This window comes from Microcaecilia unicolor, chromosome 7, assembly GCF_901765095.1.
Source record: "Microcaecilia unicolor chromosome 7, aMicUni1.1, whole genome shotgun sequence".
Lineage (NCBI taxonomy): Eukaryota > Metazoa > Chordata > Amphibia > Gymnophiona > Siphonopidae > Microcaecilia > Microcaecilia unicolor.
In genome coordinates this window covers 85,379,114-85,399,975 of record NC_044037.1, presented here as the reverse complement: position 1 = coordinate 85,399,975, position 20,862 = coordinate 85,379,114, and the positions used below count along the sequence as shown (strand labels likewise).

At 43.9% G+C, this 20,862-nt stretch overlaps 1 protein-coding gene across 4 annotated transcripts in view; it reads left to right on the top strand.

The window, feature by feature from the left end:
* CLCN5 (chloride voltage-gated channel 5) overlaps window positions 1-13,056 on the top strand; it is a 145,116-nt gene extending 132,060 nt beyond the window's left edge. For all 4 annotated transcript variants that reach the window (XM_030209374.1, XM_030209375.1, XM_030209376.1 and 1 more), the window contains 4 exons: window positions 6,866-7,052; window positions 7,629-8,027; window positions 10,546-10,762; window positions 12,678-13,056. In XM_030209374.1, coding sequence (XP_030065234.1) covers window positions 6,866-7,052; window positions 7,629-8,027; window positions 10,546-10,762; window positions 12,678-12,768 — 894 coding nt within the window. In that variant the 3' untranslated portion in view covers window positions 12,769-13,056. The remainder of the gene's footprint in view (window positions 1-6,865; window positions 7,053-7,628; window positions 8,028-10,545; window positions 10,763-12,677) is intronic.
* The last annotated feature ends 7,806 nt before the right edge of the window (window positions 13,057-20,862 follow it).

The window sequence follows — 20,862 nt, the reverse complement described above, 5'->3', positions numbered from 1 at the left end:
CTTCGTTATTGTGGTCGCGCGCTTCCTGCCTCCCTGCTTGGAGTAGTAACATCTCCTGATGTCAGGCAAGCAGGCTTCTAGTGTGGGCCAGTGACGTCAGGAGATGGTTACGAACGCAGAGAGACACATTGGAAGGTTGCAGGAGCAAATTATTATATTAGATATGTGTATTTGCAAGTAGGGCATACGCTGGGGCAGAGCATAAGCAGGGCTCCCACATGCATGCATAATTTACAGTAATACTGTAAGTTACATAGGTTGCTGCTGCACTTAGGCGCTTGCACTTAACACTTACACCAGCTCTATGCCTGGCATAAGTGTGCACGCCTAAATATTAGACATGTTGAAACTGGATTATGCTAGTATTCTATAACGGAACCTAGGTGCCCAAGTTCATTTATAGAATAAGCTCCTACCATGCACCCTCAGGACACCTAATTAGAGGCTTCCAGAATTGCCCTCTGAGGCGCCAATGCACAAGAACTCCAGCGTTGTAGAGGACAGCGCCAGAAAAGCACCAAGTCAGAATTACTAACCAATGCTCAACAGTAGCACCATGCAAATTATATGCACACTGTTAGCTTTGAGCATTGGTCAGTAAAAGGGTCTGAGCATTCCTGGTGCATGCCCATAAGAGTTATGCGATAGGCACAGCTCTTGCGGTCATATCCAGTGATGATCGGACCTCTCCTGGCACCACTCAACCTTTAAAACCTCCGTGATGGTCCAGCGGACCCCCTCTGCCTCACCCATGTGCCCCCCCCCCCCCCGAACCAAAAAAAATCCTGGTGGACTCTCAAGTTCCCCTCCCACAACTCAACAAAAACTCCATGGTGGTCTAGTGAACCCCACCCCTCCCCTCCACATACCTTGTAAGAGGCAGGAGGGCAGGAGCAACATCTGCTTCCTCCTGCCTCTGGGCCTGCCCTTCTCAAAATAGCACCCAGCCACTGCCCAGAGCATCCTGGGATGCACTGGGAGGTCTGAGCACCATATTTATTTATTAGAATAAGAGAAAGAAAGCTCCTTATATGGTTTTTAGCCATTTCCTGTACATCCCAGGATACTCCGGGCAGGGACTTGGTAATGCCATTTTGAGAAGGACGGGCCAGAGGCGGGAGGAGGTAGACGTTGCTCCTCCCCTCTTGTCTCCAACTCTTATAAAGTATGTGGAGGGGAGGGTTGGGGGTCACTAGACCACCATGGAGTTTTTTTTAGTTGCAAGGAGGGGCTCGAGAGGGCATTTTTTTGGTTCTGGGGAGTCAGGAGAGAGTCCGCTGGACCAGCAGGGATACTATGCAAACCTTAATGGCAGCTTCAGACCTGCCATTAAGTGTTGCACATTGAAGGTAGGCGCTCAGTGCACGGAAATCTCTGTGCATTGGCCAGAATTTTCATTTTAATACTGATGAGCATTTTGTAATACATTGCATAGGGTTATCAGTAACTGCTATGGGGAATGGTAAAACGGACGCAGAACCCTTTTATTAGACGCTAAATAACATTTGCTTTAGACTGGCTACAACCATTCTAAAACAAATGTTGCAAGCACGGTAAGCTTTGGGCCCTGAATGTACAATTAAACTGTGGAATTTGTTGCCAAAAAGCATGGTGAAAGCACTAGAGTTTAAAAGAGATTTGGACAATTTCTATGAGGAAAATTCCATAAACTTATTACCTAGGTAGACCTAGGAAAGTCATTGTCTGTCCCTGGGAATGAGCAACAAGGAATGAATTTACTCTTTGGGATCTGAGTTGTATTTCTGTTGGAGTCAGGATTCTGGACGGGATGGACCTTGGGCCTGACAGAGTATGATGGCACATCTTATGTTCATATTTAGCCACAAAAGAAGAGTGTTGGATACTAACATTATTTCTCCGAGGACATGCAGGCTTATAATTCTCACAAGTGGGTGACGCCAGTCCGCGTTGCCTGGTCTGGCATTTGCTATAGCTAAAAAAAAAAGCTTTTTGGAGTGCGAGTGCCTTCCTGCCCACTGTGAGAATGCGGTTTCCTCAGTTCTGCTTTTTCTGTGTGAGTAGAAGGTGCTTTTTCTTACCATCTATCCTCATTCGCTCGGTCTTAGAGAGCTATTTTTTGTGCCTACTGGCTATTTTTTCATTTTCTTCATTGTGTTCCTGTTGGAATTTCCATTTTCCTTCCCTTTAATTTCATTATTTATTTATTTTTTTTTGCCTGATTTTAATTTTTGTTTTTCCATCTTCATCAGGCCGTTTTTAGGCCCTGACTTTGGCCAGGATTTTCCCTTTCCTTTTCTGTGCCTTGCCCCTTTTTAGGCACCATCGCGTCATTTAATTTAGCTGATTAAGTTTTTTCTATCCATGTCCACGAAGATTCCCTGTGGCTTCAAACGCTGCACCCGGTGCAGTCGGACAGTCTCTGGGAAGAACACACATTCTTGGTGTCTGTAGTGTCTTGGGCCTGACAATGTGTTCTCTGTCTTTGCATGAAGAAGAGGACCCAGCTTTCCAGAGAGTTTCAACAAGAGAGGATTTTTGGAGCCAAGTCCGGTTTCTCAGTCAGAGGCGTTGGCATCAATGTCGAGCATCGCACTGGCATCAGGAGCATAGGTAAGCATGGCTACTACTAGACTCTTAGACTCTGGGAGCAGTGAAGCATTGAGTGGGTGTCCACCTCGATGCGAGGATTTGACGTCATCCTTGTTAGCACTGAGGAGCCTTTGTGACACGCTTCGGACAAAGGCCAAGAAGCATAGTCATCGATCACCCTCGATGCATGGTGCCAGGAGCTCCAGAGTGTCGAAGGATTTGGCACCCGAGAAGTGTCTGGACCGGGAGGACCATTCCCCCCTCCATACAGGAGGTACCAGTGTGCCTGTCTCCTAGCAGCTGAGGTCCAGCTCCCACGTCAACCCCAGGGGTTCTGCAATCTGTGCTTCAACCAACACCCAAGCTTTTCCTGGTGTCAGCACTCAAGTGCATCAAGGCCTTGCTTCCTGAGCTGCTGGATGGCCTTGTGCAACGATGTGCATCGGCACCGGGAGTGCTTGCGCCTACAATGCCTCCCATTGCGGCCCCACCAGACCCTCAGACTGTGGTGTGGCCACCAACACTAGTGCCGATTGCAGTCCTGGTGTCAACTGCCACCCAAGCCAGCACTTCCTTAACATCAGTGGAGAAAGCTTTGCCGGAGTCGAGACGGGAGTTGACTTATTGATGTCGCTCTCGAGGACATGGTTTCTCAGCACCAAGACAGGTTCAGTTTTGACAATCCCATCCAGAGATACTGTCCGACACCAAAGAGGAGCACTTGTGGGATTCAGAGGAGGATCCCTGGTACTTTTCCTTCGAACAAGTCTTACGGGATTCCCTCTGAACCCTCCCCTCCACCTGAAAGGAGACAGTCTCCTCTGGAGATCCTTTCGTTTCCATCTTTTGTAAAGGAAATGGCTGATTCCATTCCATTTCCTTTGGAAGTGGAGGATGAGCCCAGGGCCAAAATGCTCAAGGTCCTGAACTACATATCTCCTAAGGAGGCTGTGACTTCCCCTCTCCACAAGGTACTCAGAGAAGTCCTCATCAGGAACTGGGAGTTCTCTTTGTTGGTCCCTGTCATGCCCAAGAAGATAGACACCCAGTACTGCTCCACAGTGTGCCTGGTTTTGATAGGCCTCAGTTGCCTCACAATTCCATGGTGGTGGAATCCGCTCTCAAAAGAGACAGGCGTTCCAGGGACTATGCTTTGGCACCTCCAGACAGAGAAACTAGAACCCTGGATTCTTTTGGGAGGAAGATGTACCAGGTTTCAGTGCTCATTTCCTGCATGCAATCTTACCAGATCTTCACTAGCATTTACTTGAAAAAGTCGGTGCACCAGCTGTCAGTCTTTGTTGAGACACTCCCTCCAGAGCAGGCAGAGCCTTTTTGCCAGTGTATGACACTCTTGATGTGGCATCCATGATCTCTGCTCAAAGTATAGCAATACACAAACTCTCGTGGCTGCGTGTTTCTGGCTTGGAACATTCTGTTCAGCAGAGGTTGGCGGATCCCCCTTGCCAGGGGGATAACCTTTTTGGAGAGAAGGTTGAAGAGGTCTCTGACCAAATCAAAAAGCACACTGATGCCATCTATTCTGTCTCTCGTCGGGCGCCTTCTGCATCATCCTTCTCAGCTAGGCGGACTTTTGGCAAGCCAAGGATGAGTTTCTATTACTATCCTAGGCGTGGGTACACCTCTTTGGCTTGTCAGCCTACTCAGGCTCAGCCCTAGCATGGTCGTTCATGTTAATGGCGTTTGCCTAAGGCCCCTGCTGCTCAGGGGAAGAAGGGCAAGGATTCTATTCCAGGTACTTCCTTGTGCAGAAGAAGATAGGGGAGATGCGTCCCATCCTAGACCTAAGGGCTCTGAACAAATTCCTAGTCCAAAAAACGTTCAGGATGGTTTCCCTGAGCACTCTTCTCCCAATGATTCAGAAATGTGATTGGCTATGCTCTCTGGACTTAAAGGATGCATATACTCACTTCCAGTGTATCTTCAATTTTGGCTGGGAACACGTCACTTTTAATACCATGGTTTGCCCTTGCGTCAGTTCTCAAGGTCTTCATCAAGTGTCTAGCGGTAATTGCAACAAGGATACGCAGACTGGGAATCCATGTGTTCCCATATCTTAACGATTGGCTGGTGAAGAGCACCTCGGTGGAGGGTGCTCAGAAGTCCATTCAGATGACTATTTGGGTGCTTGAGCTACTAGGGTTCATTTTAAACTACCCCAATTCCCATGTTCGCCCTATCTGGTGATTGGAGCTCATAGGAGCCCTGCTTGACACACAGCGGTTTGAGCCTACCTCCCGGAGACGAGAGAGCAGCTCACAGCTTGGCAGATGTTGAGATTGTTGGGCCACATGGATTCCACAGTGTACGTTACACCCATGACACATTTTCACATGAGATCAGCTCAATGGACCCTGGCTTCTCAGTGGTATCAAGCCACGGGGAGTCTAGAAGTGTCCCCAGAGCTTGTACGCTCTCTTCAGTGGTGGACAATTCAGTCTAATTTGACTCTAGGAGTTCCATTCCAAATTCCTCATTCATAAAAAGTGCTGACGACGGATGCATCTCTCCTGAGATGGAGAGCTCATGTAGATTTGCTTCACACACAAGGTGCTTGGTCATCCCAGGAAACGAGTATTCAGATCAACCTCCTGGAGCTTCAGGCGATCTGGAAGGCTTTGAGAGATTGGGTTTCTCAAAAAATATTTCTCATCCAAACAGACAATCAGGTTGCAATGTATTACACCAACAAGCAGGGGGGCACCAGATAACGCCCTCTGTGTCAGGAGGCCATCCGGATGTGGCATTAGGCTTGCCAACATGGCGTGTTCCTTCGAGCCACTTGTATGGCAGGCGAAAACAATACTCTGGTTGACAGACTGAGCAGAATAATGCAACCGCACGCGTGATCTCTCAATATGGGCATAGCCCGCAAGATCTTCTGAGTGTGAGGCACCCCCTCGGTGGATCTTTTTGCCACTCAGATCAACCACAGATTCCCTCAGATCTGTTCCAGGCTTCAGGCCCATGACAGACCAGCGTCAGATGCTTTCCTCCTCAACTGGGGGACATGTCTCCTGTATGCATATCCTCCAGTACCTCTAGTGGGAAAAACTTTGTTGAAACTCAAGCAAGACCATGGAACCATTATTCTCATCGTGCCGTACTCGCAGCGGCAGATATGGTTCCCTCTTCTTCTGGAATTATCCTCTGAAGAACTGTGGAGATTGGAGTGTTTTCTGACCCTCATCACGCAGAACGAGGGGTCACTTCTACATCCCAAACTCCAGTCTCTGGCTCTCACAGCTTGGATGTTGGGAGCATAGAATTTGCTTCCTTGGGTCTCTAGGAGGGTGTCTCCTGGGTCTTGCTGGCTTCCAGGAAAGATTCCACCAAGAGGTGTTGCTCTTTTAAATGGAGGAGGTTTGCCGTCTGGTGTAAGAGCAAGGCCCTAGATCCCCTTACTTGCCCTACACAGACCCTGCTTGAATACCTTCTACACTTTTATCAGAGTCTGGTCTAAAGACCAACTCTATAAGGGTTCAGTTTAGTGCAATTAGTGCTTATCATCAACGTGTAGAAGGTAAGACCATCTCTGAACAGCTTCTAGTTGGTTGCTTCATGCGAGGTTTGCTTTTGACAAAGCCCCTTGTCAAACCTCCACCAGTGTCCTGGGATCTCAACGTCATTCTCACCCAGCTGATGAAAGCTCCTTTTGAGCCACTGAATTCCTGCCATCTGAAGTATTTTTTTTTTTTTGGTGGCTGTTACTTCAGATTGTAGAGTCAGTGAGCTTCAGGCCGTAGTGATGGATGCACCTTATACTAAATTTCATCGCAACAGAGTAGTCCTATGCATGCACCCTAACTTCCTGCCGAAAGTGGTGTCGAAGTTCCATCTGAACCAGTCGATTGTCTTGCCAACATTCTTTCCCTGACCTCATGTCCATATTGGTGAAAGTAGCTTGCACAGCTTGGATTGCAAGAGAGCATTGGCTATTACATGGACCTTACAAGGCGGGAAGGCACTTGCACATGTGCGGTAGAGCGCGTCTTGCATTCCAGAAAGCTCTTTTTTTTAAGCTATGGCAAATTCCGGACTGGACAACGTGGATCGGCGTCACCCACTTGTGAGAATATAAAGCCTGCTATCCTCTGAGAATACCTGCTACAGGTAAGTATCCTTCGCTTTCTAATCAGCCAGGACATTGGGGTCAATGATCAGGTCAAGTGGGTTGACTTTGTAGTGTTCTTTGTGCAGAGCTAATTTCCTTTGAATCGAAGCTTGGACCATCCGTTGTTTATGCTTGTGATTTCCTGTTTGTATATTGTAGGTTCCATCGGGTCTCTTCATTCCCAGCATGGCAGTTGGGGCCATAGTGGGCAGAATGTTAGGAGTTGCTGTAGAGCAATTGGCATATTATCATCACGACTGGCCTATCTTCAGTGAATGGTGTAGCCTGGGTGCAGACTGCATCACCCCTGGCCTCTATGCAATGGTCGGAGCAGCGGCATGTCTGGGTAAGTAGTGAATGTCAGCGCAGAGTGTCCTGTCCATCCTGACTTTGTTTCCTTTTTATTTGCTCTTTTGGTTTGTCCAGTATAACCTGGGTTTTTTTTTTTGTAATGATTATTTTTATTTTGTACTGGTCTGTATTTAGGAGATTTCATAAAAGACCATACCCAATATTTGTTCTCAGGCTATTGTCTGTGTGACTTAGAGGCTAGTCTCACCATTGAGCTGGGGGGTGGGGTAGGAGGTGGAAATGTAGCCGCAGGAAAAATTTTAAATTAGTGAGTTACTTGAGTAGATCTGTGTGGAGGTCTCAGTATTGACATAGTAGGAGGTGCTGCAGATTAGAACAGAGGTGCATTGGCAGAACTGTTTGAAGGTCTGAAGACTAAAAATCACAGGGTGTTAAGTTCATTTATTTTTCTAGTATTTCTATGTACAGACATGTCTGCCTTACTTTTTGCATGTCAATATCACCTATTTTTCTTCAACATTAAATCAGACTGGCTAAGATCCTCTGGCCAAGAGTACCCAGTGGAAAAGTGGAGTAGCAGAATGTTTAAAGATTTTGTTCTGTTTTGCAGGTGGAGTGACGCGAATGACTGTGTCTCTGGTGGTTGTTATGTTTGAACTCACTGGTGGACTAGAATACATTGTACCTCTCATGGCTGCAGCTATGACCAGCAAGTGGGTAGCAGATGCGATAGGGCGGGAGGGCATTTATGATGCACATATCCGCTTAAATGGCTACCCCTACCTGGAAGCCAAGGAGGAGTTTACCCATAAGACTTTAGCAATGGATGTGATGAGACCACGGCGGAGTGACCCTACACTGACAATCCTGACTCAGGACAGCATGACGGTGGAAGACGTGGAGACAGTTATAAATGAAACCACATACAGTGGATACCCTGTAGTCGTATCCCGAGAGTCCCAGCGACTTGTTGGGTTTGTCCTGAGACGAGATCTCATCATTTCCATTGGTAAGGAAGCAAAAATCTTCAGAAATAACACGTGGAAGGTAATTCTGTAACAGATAACCTAAAGGACTGGTTATTGTACCTGTTTTAAGCCTGTTCTATAAAGAAACGTAGGCACCTACTTTTCTTATAGAATACTAATGCACGTGGTCTAAAATGTGCTTACATTTAAGGCACAATCACTCAACACCAGCCCTATAGCTGGTGTAAAACATCATTGGCAACCATGGGCTCAAGGCCCATTGGTGTCCAGTGCCTTCTTGACAATTTTTGTTTCATTGATTTCTGATTAGTGCGGTGTGGCTTAATTCTTGAAGGGTTGTTCTGGACCCATTCAGCAATGTTATCTATCTGTCCTCTGTGACGTAGTCCACATCTGTTGGGGCCATCTATCATTTTAATCTTCCTGTCACTGTTCATTCTGCATGTCTAAAAAGTGTCAGCTTCCTCTAAAATATTTTCTGCGTTAAAATTTCTTTTGATTGTATCCTCTTGTATAGTTCTTTATTTCTTATGTTCTGTGACCTCCTATATGCAGAACCTTTCTTTGAAAAGCCAGCACTCTTCTTTCAGAGTCCTTTGTGATTACCCATGCTTCACAGCTGTATAACGTGCAACTGAATATACATGTTTGCTGCTTGCTTACTTTGGTTTGTAGGTTTTCATCATGTGCTGCAGTCATTGCTTGTTTTCGATGAGGTCAATAATATTAGCAGAGTGTAGATTATTTATCCTGGTACTGTGAACTGATATTTTTTCATAGTCCTTCTTAACCTTTTCTATTGCTGTCTCCAAGTGCACAATGAAGACACTTAGTGATAGTGGATCATCCTGTCTTTTACCCTTGCTTTATACAAAACCACATATTCTGACAGCTGCTTATGCGCTACTGTTAATATCTTTTAGCAGGCCAAACAGTTTGCTGTCCACACAAAAAGATTCCAAGACGGCACAAGTTACACTCTGATACCGTCAAAAGCTTTCTGGAAGACTACAAAGCAATTGCAGATCTTCTTGTTCGGTCTTTTTCTGCAGTTAATTTTAGAGTCCATAGCTGTCTTTTCAAAATCCTGCTTACTTATGTGCGATATATTCTTCAATCTGATTTTTTGATTCTTTTGGTTAGTATCATCATCAGTACTTAACAATAATCAGTACCAGATGACTCATTGAGGCAATCTAAACGTTAGCATGAGCATACTTACATGATAGAATGCTTTAATTTTACATACGTATCCAAAACCATGTTTACGCCTTCTGGCAAAGTACGCACCATTAAACCATGGAATTTATTTTTCCGCTAGTTTATATTGTATATGAGGTCATTTACATGCAGTGTTATTTTGTCATTTCTGTGAGTAAATGACAAGAATACTGTCATTAATGTGCATTACTGCTGCCTAAAGCTAGGTGGCTCCTTATAGATTATCCCCTTTATCTATCTATCTATCTATCTATCTATCTATCTATCTATCTATCTATCTATCTATCTATCTATCTATCTATCTATCTATCTATCTATCTATCTATCTATCTATATCTAGCCAACTCACTTAACCCTCAATTGCCCCTGGTATATGGTAATATGCCCTGGTATAAAATAAGTACTTGAATATATGTAAACCGCTTTGAATGTAGTTGCAAAAACCTCAGAAAGGCGATATATCAAGTCCCATTTCCCTTTCCCCTTATCTATCTTATCTGTCTCTGTTTTCCAATCCTGACCTGGAGACACACGCCTAGACAATCAGATTTTCAGGATATCAGTAATGAATGTGCATGAAATTTGCATACATTGAAGACTCTGTGTATGTAAAGCTACCTCATGTATATTTGTAATCTGACTGGCAAGGTGTGTCTCCAGGACAAAGTTGAGGATATTTATATGTGTGTATCAATATATGGATAAAAATGTGGATCCTGCAGTCCAAGATTGCTGACATTATGCATTTTACATTTTCTTTCATATAGCATGAGGCAGAAGGCAGTACACCAGTTAGGCTGATTTCTGGCAGTACACGTTTGTGACGCACTCGAACAAAGGGGGAAATACAGTTTTGTATTTATAGCTCTTGAGGTTGTTTTGGCATGAGTATGTCCTTCCTGTTCATAAGAGTCTGTTCTCTGTGTGTCATTCATTTTTTTTTGTTTGACATGGCTTATTCGTGGGAAGCCAAAGAAAAACCACACAAAGTGTGGAGGTGCACTTGATCCCCACGAGACAAGTAGGAGAAAACAAAGGAGGGGTGGGGAAAATAGGCTCTATCCAAACAATGGGGGAGATGTATATTTTAATAACACAATGATATTTATTGCAAATGGTTGAGTCAACCATTTGAAATAAATATCATTGTGTTATTAAAATATACATCTCCCCCATTGTTTGGATAGAGCCTATTTTCCCCACCCCTCCTGTGTTTTCTCCTTATTCGTGGGAAGAACAGGTGGGGTGGGGGTGAGAGGATGTTTTCATGTCTGTTTTTTTACTCTTATCATAAACAATGATTTCCACCTCTTTCAGATAGTGCTCTGAAGAAGCAGGATGGCATTGTGAGCACATCTATTATTTATTTTACTGACCACTGTCCTCCGCTGCCTCCCACCTCGCAACCAGCACTGAAACTGCGCAGCATTCTGGATCTCAGTCCCTTCACAGTCACTGACCAAACTCCCATGGAGATTGTGGTGGACATATTCCGCAAGTTAGGACTACGCCAGTGCCTTGTAACTCACAATGGGTGAGACCAACACACACCTGGGACAGAGGGAAAGGCTGGGAATGGAATAACTATGACACAGGTGGGGGTGGGAGGCTGGGAGTGGCAGGAACCAGGGCACACTTGGAGTGGAAGATAATGAAATATTGGTATAAGATATTTGCAGATAATACGACTAAAAGGGGACACTGTATTTTATCAGTATAACAAATGGGAGGGACCTGAGCAATGCCTTTCCTGGAGGCACACCTAGCCAGTCAGATTTTAAGGATTACAATAAATATGCATGAATTAGATTTATTTATTTTTATTTATTCATGCATTTAGCCTGCTGTCCTGATAACGCCCAGACCGGGTTACACAGTTACATATATAATTGAGTAAACAAAGAGTACCAGTATAATAAACAGATAATACAAAAAAAAAAAGATAACATATCTTATACAAAGATAAAACTTAACATATCTTATACAAAGATAAAACTAATACCATTGTCATCTTAGGGATCAATGATCCAAAATCAATGAAACAAAAAAAGTTTTAAGAACTCCTCAAAACACCATTAAGTCATCAATTAATTTACAAGACATTAGAATTCTATACCATACCATTGAAGAGCCATAGAACAAAAGTTTGCATGAGAATGAGCACATTCAAGCCTCAAAGTTTTAACAGAGGGATTTTCGTGCAGTGGGCTCCCTCAGATTTATTTAGTGCATATTTATTGTAGTAATGCTGAAAATCCAACCGGCTAGGTATGCCTCCAGGAGAGGGCAGAGAAGCAGTAGCTTAAGGCACCCAAACTTTCAGAAGAAACTTTCCGCACAATATTTGTAGAAAGAAGAGTTTAGAGATTGTCTGCCTGTCTTTCTTTTTTTCCTTCCTATGGTTTGGACAAGTGTATTTCTAAAGAGGTATCAAGACGCAGTTAGCAAGGGCAAATTAAGATAAGCCTTGAGTTTAAAAAAATCAAAACAGAAATAACAGAGTGAATATCATGGAAGTTGTGCAGTGTAATAAATGTGTGGATTTAGTCTTCATAGAGATCTTGTGGAGGCTTTGGTTTTGCTTTGTCTCTGTCCACCTCTCTAGACTGAGGAGAGAGTTGGCTCAGGTTAGAGCAGGACTGGCCAGATTAAACAGATCTCCTCTCATATCCAGACTCCAAGTAATTTCACTCCTGAAAATATCTATATGACTAGAAATAGATTAGCCTACTCTAGTGGCTTAGTGACTACACTGTGTACTACTACTACTACTACTATTTAGCATTTCTATAGCGCTACAAGGCATACGCAGCGCTGCACAAACATAGAAGAAAGACAGTCCCTGCTCAAAGAGCTTACAATCTAATAGACAAAAAATAAATAAAGTAAGCAAATCAAATCAATTAATGTGAACGGGAAGGAAGAGAGGAGGGTAGGTGGAGGCGAGTGGTTACGAGTCAAAAGCAATGTTAAAGAGGTGGGCTTTCAGTCTAGATTTAAAGGTGGCCAAGGATGGGGCAAGACGTAGGGTCTCAGGAAGTTTATTCCAGGCGTAGGGTGCAGCGAGACAGAATACAGAGGGTCCCTGGTCCTTCAACACCCCAGGTTAGCTTGGGCTAGAGATGTAACAGAGACAATTTTCGCTGTGCTTGCAAATAATATCGTGAATTGAAAACAGATAAAGACCAACATGTCCTATGCAGTCTGCCCAATAAGCAAGTAGGGTTGTACCTGCCATGCAGCGCAGGTTTATTTTCCCATGCTGGCAGCTAGGATGCATTCCTTGTAATGTGCACTGGAATAGTGATGCGGATAAATGGGTACATGATCTTTTTCTGCAAATCATCCACTTTGTTGTTTATTTATTGGCTAGAGCCCTTAGGAAGAAAACATAGATGAACAAGAGATGTGCACTGTAGGTCTGCTAACACTTTTCTGTCATTTTTCAGGCGACTACTGGGAATCATTACCAAAAAGGATGTATTAAAGCATATTGCACAGATGGCAAACCAGGACCCTGAATCTATCCTTTTCAACTGAACTCTGTTCAATAGACTTTCTTCCTTGCATGTGCTTATGGCACAGAAACATACCGACTGTGGACATGTCTGTTCCTCTTAAGAAAGCTAGAGTGTTGGTTTCAGAGACTGCTGGTATGAAGCTGAAGACAAATCACGGTGTTTTTTCCGGAGAACTTTTTTTTTCTTTTGTACAAAGTAACCAATTGCACTACATAACTGTGGAAATGAATCATCTCTGTAAAAAAAATATTTTATTATTATTATTGCTTTTGTGAAATTGCAATAGAAGGATTTCATGAAGGAGTAAAGAGAAAAAAACAATGTGTGTTTTTTTTTTTTTTGGGGGGGGGGGGGGGAGGGGCGGTCAGTTTTTATTTTGACCTGTACGAAGGCTTTGAAACAAAACAATATAGCCTTATTGTTAAATGATTTTCCTGGAGCATTGCAGATAAAACTTAGTAATTGATTTTCTCCGAGGACAAGCAGGATGAGCTTATTCTCACTAATGGGTGATGTCACTGACTGAGCCCCTGCGCAGAGATTCTTATCAGCGCTTTTATTTTCTAGATGCCTTTGGAAGCACTGTCCTCGCGTGCGCTTCTTCCTGCCTGCCATTGGTGCATGGGATGAGGTCAGTTTCTGTGTAGTAGTAATGATGCTTGTTTTGTCTCCCTCACCTTGCATCAAACTTCTTTGCAGCCATTCTGCCAAGTCCTTTATTTTTTCTTTCACTTTGTGTAAGTGTTGTGTGGAGCAGAACCCTCTACCAAAGGAAGCTGTGACAGAGGGCTAGATGCATCAACCAAACGTTAAAAAATCTAAATCGTAAAAGTGCTTAACGAATTTGAAACAACGAAGAATGCACAAAAAAAACAGCTCAGAAATGTTCGGTGCGGTATTGAATAGTACAATGTATCAAGCGTTTGTTATCCCCGTCGTTAATTTGCTCCTTAAGCATGCGCAGAGCAGCCACAAACCTACGTAGGTTGCTTACATCAGACTGGGGCGTGCGAGGGGGGGAACCCAACCTGCAAGCCTTTTAGCTGTCTGATCTAGCAGATGAAGATAACTCTAAAAAGAACGACCCTCGTAAATCCCCTTTTGTAACAAAAGACCTCTTTGCAGCTTGTTTACAGTACTGGGAAAATTGGCTTTAGGGGATAGCAGAGAGTGTTAATTTTCAAAACTGTGGGAGAAGGGGAGAGACAGGATTTTTAAGCTGCAGGGAGAAGCAGTATGTTTTGTTTTGTAATGATGCAGGGGAAAGCGGAGAGCCATGTGTTTGTGTTTGTATCTCACTTTTCTTTTTAAACATGCTGGCTTGGATTTTTATGGTGCAGGGGGCAGCGGGGAGATGATAGCTCAGGCCTTAATGACAGGTCTGAGCACACGTAAAATTTCTGACGGTAAATGATTCGTTGCAATCATCGGTATGGTTAGTGCATTCCGAATTGTCCACATTTCAATGGTAGTTTTTCCTTTGCATTCCGTTTTCGTTAGCTGCTTGCTTCGTAGGAAAAAGGCCTTTAATGCAGGCAACGGTTAGGAATTTCCTTCGTTAAAGGGTTGTTTGAGGGTCGTTAAGGTTTAGTGCATCTATCCAGAGTCCTTAAGAATGTACAAATAAATAAAGCAGTGAGAGAAACCCCCCCCCCCTTCGTACATCCAAGTAATAACAAGGTTGACTGTATATATAGAGTTCAAAAGCTCCCTGATTTGAGAAGCTACAGCTTCCTCACCATTCCATGGTGGTTGAATCTGCTCTTAAAAGAGCCAGGAGTTCCAAGACACATTCCTCAGCACCTCCAGGGTGGGAATCTTTTGGGAAGACGTTTTTTCAGAACGCTGTGCTAACTTCCAGCATAATTTCTTACCAGCTCTTAATGAGCTTGCACGTCTGGAACATTGTGTGCAGCATGACAGAGTTTGTTGAAACTCTCTTCCTGGGCAAAGCAGAGCAACTCTTGTGAGCTAGTAACCAGAGTATTCTTTGGACTGCAAGAGAACCTTGGTCTTCTATGTGGAGTGGACTAAAGCCCTTAGAAAGTCCACTCAGCTTTTTGTTTCTTTTATTGATGGCAGCCCCCATCCTGTTAGGATCAAACCCACTCTTTCCAGTTGGCTCACAGATTGCATCGCCTTTACTTATGTCCAGGCTGGACTGACTCCGGAGGGTCATGTCGTGGCTCCCAATCGTAGCTGCGTTGGTTGCCTACCTGAGATTTGCCTCCATAGAGGAGATTTGCAGAGCTGCAGCATTCACATCTCATGACTTACTATGAGTATTTAAAGCAAAATTCCTGATGTGACAGCTGGTTCGGCCAATCAGTCCTTCAGAATTTATTTGGGCGTCTCAAATCCAACTCCACCTCCCCAGGTCGATTTGTTTCTGTTCCAGACTTGCTAAAAAAAAACAAACAAACAAAAACAAAAAAAATAAACTTAGTTACAGTTCGTAGTTTGTTCGTGAGACCTTGCCTGTTACAGGCCTCAATTTTTTTCCCTATTTGTTTTCTTTGAGACAGACTTATATTAGACTGACCTGGTCGCATGTGCAGACAGATGCTTCCAAAGCCTTCTAGAAAAAAAGCATGCTGGGGAGCATCTCCACACAGGGGGTCTGCGTTGATGTAATTCATTAGTCAGAATATTAATTCTGCTGTCATCAGAGAACACCTGCTACAGGTAACTTCACTATCCTGAAAGTGTAAATGATCAACAGCATAACAGTGCCGGAATAATGCTCTGTCATCTGATATATCTATATCGATCTATGTTTGTCAAAAAGTATTTGAAGGATTACTTTCCATTTTCCCACACCAATCAAGCCATCATGACATTAACCACATGCAGTTTCAGTGCTGCAGGGGTGAGAGTCCCCCAATCCCTCTTACTCTCCCTCCCCAGGGGCCCCCTGCAGTTTGCTTTGTTTCCCTCCTTTTTAGGGAAATGGAAAGAAAGAGAAGCAATAAACCACCTCAAGAACCCAGGGGGACCACTGGGTCAGGGGAGTCCCAGGTTGCAGTTAAACAGGCAGGAGCATACTGTCTGTGGGAATTGGCAGCATAGCATAGCTCTTGGTTCTCTTTGCCCAGCTTGCATTGGGCTATCTCCCTTGTTAGAAACAGCACTGGTGGGGGGGGGGGGGGGGGGGCATGGAAGAGAAGAGTTTACAGGCTGCCATTCCTGCCTCTGACCAGGCCTTAGGACCTGTGGTCTCAAGGAACTTGGCAGAAACAGCAGTCACTTTTTTGTCCTCAACTCCTCTTCCTTCTCCATATGTTTTGCTACATGAGAACGTGCAGTAGTCCCTGCAGAAGGGAAGACTGTGTGGGGGTAGCCTCCTCACCCCCCCAGTCATCCCACGTCAGGGATCATGGGAAGAGGGGGGTAGCACCACCAGAATGGCTTTAGCGTGTGGGCCTCCTCATATAGGAGGCCCTCACATATACATAAAACTGCCACTCTTGAAACATGGGGGGCTGGTCCCAGCCAGCCAGCCAGCCACTCGGAGACACTGAAGATAAAGGGCTCTTAGGGGTCACTCCCAGTAGGGCAAAGCAGGTCTGGACCAGACAGAGCTAAAGTTTGGATCCTGGATGCTTCTTCTCATTTAGGCAATTCAGCATCAGATGTGGGTTCGGACCCAGAGCTGCCTCAGGTGTAGAAGGTGGTGTACTCTCCCTAGTCTAGCTGTTTTGTAAGGAAGAACTTCCCAGCCTGATTGATGCCATCAGGGAGGCTCTATGGATGTACTCTGTCTCTGCACCAGAGATGGATGAAGGGGACCTGCTTCTGGAGGGCCTGGAGGGGTTTTTCCCCCTCCACAAAGTGCTTGTGTGGACAAAGCTAGTAGAGTGGGAGTACCTGGAGGGGGTCTTTAGGGATGCGAAGACCTTGAGAGGCTATACCTCCTATCAGTGGAGGAGATAGTCACATCCATGTTGACAGGGTCCACTTTGAGGCCCCACCAATATTTGTCGACCGCAATCTCTGTCGGGGGGGGGGGGGGGGGGTGTCAGCCCTCAAGGAGGCACAAAAGAGGAAGGCTGTGCAGCTTCTCAAGCAGGCCTTCTCTTTGACTATGTGGGGGTTCAGTCTGCCATCTGTGGCAACTGTGGATCGAGCCATACTGCATTGGCTGCAGCAGCTCCCTAAGTTTCAGGAAGTGGCACATTTGGAGTCTGGGCTGCCTACCTGGCAAATGTCCACTGCAATCTGGTTTGTATTTTTTAATGTTCGGTAGCATGGGTGGTTGTGGCTGGTCCTCAGATGCTTCTTCCAAAGCGTGCCCCTATAGGAGGTGCTTGCTCTTTGGAGAAGATATAGAGGAATTAGGGTCTTTCGGGGAGACTTGGCCACTGCAACTCCTTGAGGTGCGTCAGAAGGCTCCTGGGTGGTCAGGCCTAAGCAAGTGCTGCCCAAAAAGGGACAGGTACTTCTGGCAAGCAGGAAAACTCCTCTAGCCCCAGCTGGGGCAGGGAGACAGTCCAAATAAGGTCTCTTTGGGGACCGAGAAGTTCTGGTGACCAAGGGAGCACAGTCAGGGAGCACCAGGTCCCTTGGTTTGAGTGGGCAGCAGACAGTCTCTTTTTTGCCTTCACTGGGTGTTGGTGGTGGTGAGCAAGGGCTACACCTTGGATCTAGCATGTCCTATTTTCAGAGGTCTTTATGACCGCCTTTTGCAGCTCATCAACAAAATGCCAGTGGAGTGCGAGATTGATCAGCCACACAAGTGGGGTGATGTTATCTGATGGCGCAGGGACAAAACTGCTATCCCACAGCTCTGAACAGTTTAAAGTTGAGCATGCACAGCCCTTCCTGTACACAGTGGTCTTCTTGGTTCCAGAGTTTAAGGTGTTGAGCAATTCTTGGGGAGATGGGAGGGATCAATCCTTTTGCCTAGGGACCTGTTATAGCTGAGCAGCTTTGCTTTTTCCATCACCAAGTAGATGACTCCCATGCTTAAGTTTGTGTACTTCTCAAACTTCAAAAACAGCCTGTACTGACAATATGCAAGAGTTGCTAGTGCAAAGGGACAGAATGGCCAGAACAGCTTTACTGAAGGCACTGTCCACTACTGAAAAGTATTGATGGATGAATTATGTTTATTTTTTAATTTATTTATTGTTTAAATTCTTATGTATGTGTACACTGTTCTCTACCTTAGTCTGGAAGGACTATAAATGTATTTATTTAATTTATTTAATTATGCATTCTTGTATCCCACTATTATCCAAAAACAAGTTTTGGTTCAAAGTGGCCTACAATTTACATTTTGGTGGAGTTACAATAGTGTTGTGCAATGTTGAGAGGGCATCTATAGTACTTGTGGTTATTCATAGAATTTTTGAGGAGATAGATTTGAAGTGGAAAAGGTAGTGGTAACTTGTGTTCATTTGTAGAGTTTTGGTGATATTTATTTATATAGTTTTTTGTAGAAGTAGATTTGAAAGGAAGGCGACGATATCTTTGTGAATAGCTGTAGAATTGTTTGAAGAGAGAGGTTTTCATTTCTTTTCTGAATTGGAGGAGATTTGTGATGCTGCTTATGGTATTTGGTATCGAGTTCCACCATTTGTAGCCCAGGTAGCTAAATCCTGCTGTGTAGATAGTTTTGTAGATGGTGTTTTTGCAGTTGGGTAGATGTTAGGAGTAGGTAGTTTCTGTTTTCTGGGCTGGCATTTCTTGAGGATAGTTCAGTCATGTTAAGCATATATTCGGGTGCCATTCCGAATAGTATCTTGAAAATTAGGGTTCTTGCTTTGAAAAATATTCTTGCCTTGACTGATAGCCAGTGTAGTGTTTCATTCTCTTTCATATTTTGATTTCTTGAAAAACAGTCTTGCTGCCGTGTTTTGGACTGTGTGCAGCAATTTTAGTGTGTTTTCCTTGCACCCTACGTATGCTGCATTGCAGTAGTCTAGTTGCGATAGTATCGTTGATTGGACCAGTATTCGGAAAGATTGTCTAGGGAAATAGTCTCTTATGTTCTCAGTTTCCATAGTGTTCTGAAGTATTTTGATGTTACTGCCGATATTTGATTGTCCAGTGTTAGGTGTTTGTCAAGAATGATTCCTAGTATTTTAAGTAGTGTTTCGTTGTGGTATGTTTGTTGATTGATTGTGACTTTTTGGTAGGTTGTGGGGTTGTGTGGGCTGGATAATACTAGGAATTTGGTTTTGTCTCTGTTCAATTTGAGTTTGAAAGTTGTTACCCATTCTTCCATGAGGTCCAATCCTATTTTTATTTTGTCCTGTATGTTTGTGATATTGTTTTGGAAAAGTATGAAGATGGTGACTCATCTGCATATATAAATGGGTTAAAACCCATTAATTCCAGTTTTTTTCCGCGTGGCGCCATCGTTACATTGAATAGTATTGGTGTTATTGGTGATCCTTGTGGTAGCCCGCACTCGGAGATCCGTGAGGCTGATGTTTGGTTGGACATCTTTACAATGTAAGATCTGGTCTTTAGGAAGCCATTGAACCATGTTGCCACTGCACCGCTGATTCCTATGTTGTCGAGCAGTGTCATTAGTATTGTGTGGTCTACTAGGTTGAACGTACTTGATATGTCGAATTGTAGTAGTAATAAGTTTTGTCCTTGGCATATTATGCTTCTGAATGTTGTTATCAGGTTGGTTATGACCGTTCCAGTGCTATGTTGTGGTCTGAAACCTGATTGGGATTTATGAAGAATTGAGAATTTTGTCAAGTATTCCATTAGTTTCTGTGTTAGTAGACCTTCCATTGTTTTGGTCAGTAGTGGTATTGAGGCTACTGGTCTGTAATTTGTGATATTGTTGATCTTGCTGGTAGTGTTTTTGGGGATAGTTGTGACTACTATGTCGCCTTTGTCTGTTGGAAATTGACCTCTTTCAAACATGTATGTGATGTGTTTGTTGAGGTACTCGATTAACCAGTCTGGTGGGTTTTTCATCATGTAGTTGGGGCATTTGTCAAGTAGGCAGTATGCATTTGCATATTTTGTCAATAGTGTCTTTACTGTGTCTAGTTGGGGTAGTTTGAACATGGTCCATATTCTGTCTGCTGCGGTGTGGTTGTCGTGTATTTCGCAGTCCTGTAGGTAGTCTGTGACGTTTATTTGTGCTTTTGCAAAGTTTGATCTTGTGTTCATTTTGTTTTTGAAGTATTGTGCAAACTCGTCTGCAGTTGGTGGTGTTTCAGTTGTCGCCAATATGTTCTGGGTTTTCAGTAGTTTGTTCATGAGTTTGAATATTTTTTTCGTATTGGTCTGGTCGAATTTTGCATATGTACTGTAGTGTTCTGCTTTCACTTTCTTTATGCTGTTTGTGTATGTTCTTACGGATTTTCTCCATATGGTTTTGTTTGCATCTGTTTTGTTTTTGTCCCATGCTCTTTCGAGTTCCCTACAGAGTTTCTTCATGTGTAGTTGTTTGTCATTAAATAAGGGACGTGGTTGTTTTGTGATTTTTGTTTTGAGTGGTGCTATTTTGTTTAGTGTGTTTTTACTTGTTTCATCCCAGTTTCTCATGAAGTGTTTATCCTCGGTTGGTATGTCGTTGAGCTCATTTATTGTTGTACAGAATATGTGGTTGTCTACTTTTCCTCTGGTTGTGAATGTGTGTTGGATTCTTGGTTCTCTTTTCTTGCCATTTTCTTTCCATTGTAGTGTGAAAGTGAGCTTGCTGTGGTCTGACCATGGTACCTCTTCCCATGTGTGGTTTGTGAATATGTGGTTGTTACTCATTGAGAATCTGTGGGCTAGTATGTCTAATTGGTGTTCTTTTGTGTGCGATGAGACTCCTTGTGCTGTTGAGACGTTCCATTGGTTTATGAAGTTCATTAGTGTTCTGGTGTTTGTGTCATTTTGATTTTCTAGGTGCAGGTTTATGTCACCTATTAGTAGGACATTTGAATGATTGGTGCAGATGTTTGATACAAAGTCCTTGAAATCATCTTGGGCATTTGTCCAGCTTCCTGGAGGGTGGTAGAATAGTGTGATGCATAGTTGGTCAGTTAGTGTTTTGTCGGTGATTTTGCATGTCAGGATTTCAGTTGTTGAGGATGTGTGTTTAGTGACAGGTTCTACTGTGATGAAGAATTTGTATATTATTGCAGCGCCTCCT